This window comes from Protomyctophum bolini (assembly GCF_963924005.1).
Source record: "Protomyctophum bolini genome assembly, chromosome: 15".
Lineage (NCBI taxonomy): Eukaryota > Metazoa > Chordata > Actinopteri > Myctophiformes > Myctophidae > Protomyctophum > Protomyctophum bolini.
This window is the reverse complement of record NC_137876.1, coordinates 37134677-37143065: the sequence shown is the minus strand read 5'-3', so window position 1 is coordinate 37143065 and position 8389 is coordinate 37134677. Positions and strand designations below refer to the sequence as shown.

Below are 8389 nucleotides of genomic sequence, written 5' to 3'. Positions count from 1 at the left end.
TATTCTAATTATTCAACAGAAGTGAGGCAGTGAACATATAAGTTGCAGATCTTTTCTTCTCTGTTATTAAAGTTTGATTAATGGATATAGGCCTATGTAGCCATGGCTTATAGCTTGTGTCTGACTTGAGCTGTAAAATATATAGGCTTATCTATTTAATCCTTAATCATTGCTCTTTCTTAAATTTTTGCGTTTTAGGGATTGGTGCATGATTTTAGACCTCGACATTGACAGGTTTACCAGTTAGGCTTGTAAAATACATTAAGGGGACGATTGGCTTGCATTGTTGCAACTGTCCATAATGTTCTAGAAAGCCCATCAGAGTGTGCTCAAGAGGCAGCCAAACACATTCTATATGCGTTCCTGATTAATTCTGTGCAATTGCATTCAATTCCAAATCATTGTTCATAATAGAGTCATGAAAAGACTCAACACTTACAATTTCCCTTCTGTACTGGACAAACAACTCAAGGGTGGAATTTATGTTCAGCTTAAAGTGGAGAGGGGAATTAAGACAATTTAATAAAGGCTTAAATCGGCAGGGCTGTCTCTCCAGCGCCTAAAGCTATTTCCCTCTGATCAGCGGAGGAGGGCGACTTTATTGGACATGTTTCTATTTCCAAATCCGCATAACAGGCAACGATGCATGTATTCCCTATAATGTAGATAAGGGAGAGAGGGTTTGATATGTAATAAAAGGTGGGTCTGGGCTGCCTCTTTAAGCCCCTTAAGCCTGATAAATGATGAGCGACAGAGGCACCGCAAGAGGGTCACCGCTATTAACTTCTCGGTTTCCCGCGCTCCACTTAAAGTTCTCTCAATTACATCTCGTAATGTGGTCGGATATGGGCCTTATATCAATCGACCTATTCGGTCCAAAATACAAATTCACACCTGAACCCTCCAACAATGCTGGCGATAGACATCCACCCATTTTATTTTATGGCTGTTCTGCACTACATGCAGTCACTATATAGAGCAATGCGTTAGGTGCCCCAAAAGGTAAAAACACGAGGATTATAATAATAACTATACAGTTTACTAAAACTTGCACACCGGGTTTTCTGGGACAAACAGCCAATGCAAGCTCATTAAACCAGCATTTGGTGTAGGCTCCATGTGCGTCGACGTCGACGAGCGTCGCCTTCAGCCCGCGGTGTCTAATCTGCTGGAACTGTGTCACAACCAAGGAGAGGTGGTCACCCATGCTCTCTCGGCAGTGGAAAGTAAGGGGGGGGGGGGGGCTTTAGTCGACTAAGCTATATTTTGGCGAGCAAATCTTCATGTTCATTCACGTTAAAATGCAAAGAGATTTGAAATTCGTTTGGACATGCACCACAACAGTATATTTAAATTGAAAGTTACTTTTATTGAGCTTATAGAGAAGCGAAAGATCTGTGAAGCATGAATGAGTTTTGACAGAATAGCTCAAGTATTAATTTATTGCTAAAGCGCTGTAAAATTGGATTGTTTATTAAAACAAAACCCTTCAGACGTTTTAATGGCGAAAAAATAATGAACTGTTCGTTTTTTATATCATTTATGCTGTGATAAAAGTTAGGTTGTTCGTATTTTCGTTATTTTCCCATTTACTGTGTATCATGTAACATTTCCATTAATATGATTGATGGCTAGTAAACAACCAGGCCTAATTATAATAGCAGAAAAACAGTCATATCAATATTTTTCAGTGCTTGCATCAGAGTGAATGGCCGTGAATGCATTTTTTTTTTTTTACCAACACTGCTCCTTGACAAATAATTGCAAGAAACGCCTAATTCCAGCATTAATTCATTATACTGTCTTTTATATAATCACGTAATGTAGGGCCAGTTTTTGTATATAAAATTATTCCAACCACCAAATAATTGTGGTTACATGTCATTTGTGGGACACAGATAAATACAAATTTTGTCTTATTGTTTACTTGAAAATACATTAACAAACGAAAAATATAAAAGACAAACATATTACATTTATTTGAGCAATGGCACTCAGATTGTATTCTATGAGTAAAAATCACAGACAAATATCCATGTTAATCGCTCGATTTTCTATTTTAAATTATATACTTCTATAGGCAATGGCATATATAGGCATTGAAATGCGCAAAGACAGAAACACGTTGGATTTATTTGGTGGGCCTATAGTGATTTGTTGCAAAGGTTGGCTTCGGCATTTGGCGTCCCGCTAAATCCGCCAGGTGTCGCTAGAGGGCTGCATATTTTACGGATTAAGCACGGTGGGTCTTTTGGACTGATCGCACAGAAGAGAAAGCCACAGTTACATTTTGTATTGCGCCTCTCTTCCTCCCTCCCCCTTACTAACCCTCTGACACCAGACTCTGAGGATCGGTGGAGGGGAAAATAAGGCTTTGGAGCTGAAGAATTTACAGTTAGTCGCGAAACTTTTACAAGTATTTGAGTTCCTCACTCCACTTTCTGAGACCCTATAGTCACATTTCTCGTTGGGGTCAAAAAGAGTTCAGAAGGGCTGAGGTAATGCCTTCCGCAGGAAAAAAACACTGAGAAGCAGTAGCCATTGTCATAAACAAAAACAGAAATAAAATCATCCGAAATATATGTAAACAATATGAGGTTAAAGTCGTGTTTTAATCAGTAAAGATGAATAGGCCCCGGCCAACTCCGGTACAACACGGCTGGCAATCATTGCCAATACAAATATAGATTTGTTTTCCAGAATGCAGCGTTCATATCTTTAAATTAACAAAGTTGACACACGAGAAGAGAACAATCTTTATATTGAAGTTACACTGGAAATAAATGGGCAGGTTATGTTGGCTTCTCAAGTCCCTTCAAACAGTCTATATGATCCAGTCTTATCTCTCTATACATTAGCTTTGCTAATTTACATAATCTCAAATACTGAAGAGGGCCAGCAAAGAACAAAGTTACAAACGAGATTAGGACGATGTATTTGTTCCTGCGGTTGAGCGCCGATTGTTTCTCCAGGAGTGTTTAAGGTCACTAAGAGGATTTAAGCCTCGTTTCATATCAGTGATCTTTTTGAAGGAATTAAATCAACAATGCAGTTCTCCATATTTAGCAACAGGCTTGTGTGGTGAACAGCGAAGCCCGGGGCAACGGGGGAGGAGAAGGGCTAAATCCCCCGCAAGTGTGTAAACACATGGGGAGACTCTTGGAAGCGAAGTTTCCTTGTTACAGTGGACTCTGGGTGCACCTTCGGGGATGTGACACGGCGTGGATCTTTAGCTTCGTGATTGTCCTCGCAGTGTTTTCCTTGAAATGGATCCTCTGCCCCCTAATGAATCCAAACGCAGCTGGCCATGTCCCACACGGACACCGAGAGCTTTAACCCTAAACTGACCTCAATTTGACACCACCAGATGAAATTTTACCGCCTGTTAATGCCATCCTCCGCAGAGGCGAGTGAGCCGCACGTTGACGGAGTTACGCATGCACGAAGTTACACTGATTTTTTTCTTCATCTATGCAGTTAGAGACCCCCGCCTCAGTGAAAAGGCCCACGCACAACGAGAAAGCTAGACTATAATGCAACACAAAATGGGCACTTGGTTTATATGGGGCTCTGGAAATGTCTCCTAATACGTTTAGCTTCCAACAGCAGCAAAAGTTTGAATTGATGTTTTGGTGGGTTATTATTTTTTTCTCGCTTCTTTTTTTATTTTTTTTACTTATTTTTTTTAATCTATTATTAATTAAATCTGTTATTCAGTTCAGTTCAAGCGTTCATTGTACGCTTATAAAGCTACCAAAATGTATCAAACGTGAGCTTTCAAAAACTATTAAGCAACAATTATTAATCCATGAGTTTTGTAGCATTACGTTTCTGAGGAGCAAGTAGCCTACTGGATAAGCATAATTAGCCCCATAGTATTTTCACACGCTCTCTGGATGTTTACATCACTCCCCTTAGGGGCAAATTCCAGATTTTCCAAAAGAAAAAAAATGCTTAACAACTTTAAAATCTCAACCTCAACACCAAAGAATATAGCCTATATTTAAATTTAGCTCAAACGGTTTAAAAAAAAATACATCGTCATTCCGACATTCTTTAACATGAACAATAACCACAAAAAAGTTTACAATTTTTGTACCAGCTTGACATAATCACTTTCCATAACAGCACCGTTAAAGGACACGCATTCACAGTACAATTATTCATAACAAAGAGTACACAACAATGTTTAGGCTACTCACCGCAGTTGTCCAGCGGAAGAAAGAAAAAAAAATCAAGCGATTGTGCACAAATCAAGGTGAACGATAGTATTTAGCTTATGAAAATAGCAGTCTTCAGTAGCTGCCGCCGGCGGACTGGTTGTGTTTACAGAGTCGGTCAGAGGCAGAGACTTGGAGACTCTGCGCTCTGCTGTGGAGTTCCTTCTTGGGCTATTGCTCGCTGAAATGTCCACACAGCCGTTTGTCAACCCTGCAGTCCTGCTTTTTCTTGCCGGGCTTCCCACCCCCTTATGCCAACAAACATAATTGTTGTCACGGTTTCATTTATTAAATCGTTTTAATTGCTATTTCTGTTGTCAACCCGGGCAACCATATGGCTTATTTGTTTGTTGGGGAGTTTATTGACCCTCCAACGGTAGCCGCAACCCCCCTCTCACTCTCTCTCTCTCTCTCTCCCCTGAGCATGTTTTCTATACCTAGACCTAACCTGTGATTGTGAATGGTTAATTTCCACAATCACAAATGTCGCTGAGACATAAATGGAGCCTTTATGTGAAAACCTATCAATACACACACACACACACACACACACACACACACACACACACACACACACACACACACACACACACACACACACACACCGATGATGCCATCTGCGCAACTCTGTATATTAGCATTGATGGAGCTAAATATTAAAGGGGATAGATGGCCTTGCTTCTGTTTTGTGCGTAAAAGAGCCCAGGCTCAGTGAAAAGGGCTTCGCAGCAATCGATGGCCGGAGCGTTGCTCCTCCTCTAAACTTCAATCTCCTCACATGATTGATGATCTTGTGGAGCTTTGATAATTGACTACTCTGAGGTAAGGCACGGATTTCTATCAAGAGAGGGGATTGGACGAAAGAAACATACAAAATTACTTTCTCCACAAAAGCTTTTTTCTTCATGGAAAAGTTCATTCTGTGCTTAGAGGGGTGCTCCGTATCGTTTAATTTGCTAAACAGACCCGAGAATAATTAGCTGTGAGATTAGAAGGTATTACTGAGATATTATACATAGGCACACCGGCTATAACCACAACAAAGATAACAAGTAAGCGTCATGCTCATAAATTAAACTCGAAATGCATCAGATATCCTGGTATTTGAATTGACAATGTTCATGCCTTATAAGCTTTTGTTTGGCTGTCATGTATAAGCATGGATCAAAGTTTAAATATGTATTGATGTTAATCTTTTGTTGACGTTACACTTTACCGTGCGTAAAAGTTCGGACGCGTCATGCGTAATTCTGAATCACATTCTATATCAAAGTCGAGTAAATTATAGTCCCGCTTTAATTCGCTTTATTTGAGCCTGATCTAACGGCTGCAGCCCGTGTTGTAAAACCTTCCTCACTGTGCGTTTTTCTGCTTTTCTTTAGGCTCTCTCCTCGGAGAAAGAAAGTGTGTGGAAGTGTACGCCGTGTTGTTTGGCTTCGTCCTCGTGCATACTCTGCATATCACAAGGTTTGGTCTCTCCTCTCTCTCTGGAGCTGCTGTAGGACTGGCTATGGCCACCACTACTTCCGGGATCCGTCATTTCATTCGCCCACCGATCAGCGCTGCTCGCTGACTCTGTTCTATAAGCAAGCTAGCAGCCAACCTGCCAACACTCGCTGACACTCACTCATCTCAGACCGCGAGATAGACGAAATACCTACGGGGGAAAGGAAAAGATCTCAATTGCAATCTCTTAATTTCTACTGCTTTTTCTTTTTTTTGCAGTAATAATAAAACAAGATAGCGATCCGGAGGCATAAAGGAGACGCGGACTTGCGGGATGAAAACGGGCTAAAAAGATTCATCCTCTCTTGAACATCATCACCAACCATCATTCATTCATTACCTTGACAACCTCTGGCTTTGATTGACAGCTGGAGTGGCAAAAAGCCATGAGACACGACAGTTTAGTTACATGCAGGTTGTTGATGGGCCGATTGTAACCTTCAGTTTGGCGCATTTTTTTCTTTTTTGAGGAAAGAGGAAAACAAGAAAAATTGCAAAACTCCTGATGCTACTGCTTCAACTGAACCACATTGGCGAATAGGAGAATTCGCAAAGTTGGTTGAAAAGGGAATCTTACCACTAAATCACTTTCTATACGGACTGGGATATTAAATATACGACACATTCAGGAGTTTATTGGAGCGCAGCCTGATGGCGCAAAGGGTAGGTTTTAAATCTCCAACACTTACCAATACAAATCCACTATAACATGGCCTCTATATCGCTACCCTCTTGTCAGTCGCGGCTAATTTACAAAGTATTCATATCTGAGCCGGTATTTTTGACATTTTCTCAGTAGCCTATACTCTTCAAGCAAAGTGACAGCCTCTGCTTAACCGACAGCCTCCGCGACACTCGTGGATCACTTTCACACTGGACTCCAAACTAATTCGGTGTTTTACCAAAGTAGCCTAACTCTCCTGCGGGGATAGCGAAGTTTGGAATGTTTTTGGTAATAACAAACCTTATCATTGTATCTGAAAGTTAGTTTAGCACGATGTAGTGCTTTCTGCCCATGTAGTATTCTACGAGTAGGCTATCAGAAGAAATATGCAGCCTATACTTTTTAGTCTCTTTCAGTAGGCTTAGACTTACTCATTTTGCGTGCTATATTTTAAACAGCATGGTATTTTGTGATCATTGGCCACATTTATGAACAAAAAGCAACTACGGGCACCCGCTGACTTTCTTTCTGATTTTTATTGCAGTACGATGAACTGGCCCATTACGGTGGGATGGACGGAGTGGGAGTCCCGGCGTCTATGTACGGGGACCCGCATGGTCCACGGCCGCTTCCCCAAGTCCATCACTTGAATCATGGACCACCGATCCACGCCAGCCAGCATTATGGGGCACATGCCCCCCACCCTAACGTTATGCCCAGCAGCATGGGCTCCGCTGTGAACGATGTTTTAAAGAGGGATAAAGATCAAATTTATGGGTAAGTTGGCAATAAGCACACCCATTAGCACATTACCACATTAGTCTATTTTAAAGTTTTGAAGAGGATTGTATTGTTTAATATTCTTTTTCTTCTCTCAACTTGAACTTAAGGTAAACTTTCTGGACGCGTAATAAAAATGTATACGCCTAATTTTAGGTCAGTGTAGTGTGCTGGAGGTATATTTTTATGCGCTGAAGCGAACATCTTCAAAGCTAGATTGAAACTACAAATAAAACAATATACAATTGTAAATTAATTCTATCTGTAAATTAATTCTAAAAGTTGCAATATGGGAAAATATTTTTAAAATTGTAGGAAGTTTAGTTACTATCTTGGGAGACTAAACGTGTTGTCGCCTGTATGGGTATCGGCTATAAATAAATGTTGCTGATTGCACAAACCTTTAAGATGTTTTTAGACATAAAACACATCACACAGACAATGCGTTACAATGCATTGTGTATATGCCACAGCTTGATAATAAGTGAGAAATTGACAGGTTAACTCGCAGTGTTCAAATGTTTCTTTATATAGTGGAAAAGTCAGTCTACTCGGATTATTTCATATTGCGTAATTACAAAAGTCTTTAGGCCTATTTTATCTTGGGTTTTACGGCAAAACTATACGCAATTTGTAATAGCCTAGTGATATTTTCTCAAGTAGTTTTTTCACTTTTTTGTGTTAGTTATCAGGCGTGTTCGCTGTGCATTGTTAAGCCGGCATGGCGGTGCTGTGTAGCGGCTACAGACTGTCTCCTCTCTTGCAGTCACCCTTTATTTCCCCTGCTCGCTCTGGTTTTTGAGAAGTGCGAGCTGGCGACGTGCACGCCGAGAGAGCCCGGAGTAGCAGGCGGTGATGTCTGCTCCTCAGACTCCTTCAACGAGGACATCGCGGTCTTTGCCAAACAGGTCACTTGAAATATATTTGATAATTTAGATCATATTTGTTCAGTGTGGTTGTGTCACGGCACAGGCTATCTTTATCTTGCTTGCCTTTAAAACTTTCAACTGAAATGTAGGTTAGTTATTTGAAAATAAATTTCAACTATTCTTTTTGTGATAGAAATTATAACATGTTTTCTAATGTCAATTGGTTGTTGGGACAAATGTACAATTCAGACAAGGTTGTGTAATTTATCAGTTTTCCGTATTGGCTAAAATAAGAACGTATTTGCACACTTCATGACAAACTAATAATTATATTTGGTGTGTTATTTTAG

At 40.4% G+C, this 8389-nt stretch overlaps 1 protein-coding gene across 6 annotated transcripts in view; it reads left to right on the top strand.

Annotated features, from left to right (window-relative positions):
• The first annotated feature begins 5141 nt into the window (after nucleotides 1-5141).
• The window catches only part of meis2a (Meis homeobox 2a), a 101001-nt gene continuing 97753 nt past the window's right edge, over nucleotides 5142-8389 (top strand). For 5 of the 6 annotated variants that reach the window (XM_080783510.1, XM_080783511.1, XM_080783508.1 and 2 more), the window contains exons 1-4: nucleotides 5142-5272; nucleotides 5603-6389; nucleotides 6935-7167; nucleotides 7937-8078. In XM_080783510.1, coding sequence (XP_080639636.1) covers nucleotides 6378-6389; nucleotides 6935-7167; nucleotides 7937-8078 — 387 coding nt within the window. In that variant the 5' untranslated portion in view covers nucleotides 5142-5272; nucleotides 5603-6377. Of the gene's footprint in view, nucleotides 5273-5602; nucleotides 6390-6581; nucleotides 6679-6934; nucleotides 7168-7936; nucleotides 8079-8389 lie in introns of those variants that run through there. The other variant, XM_080783509.1, reaches the window with a different exon arrangement.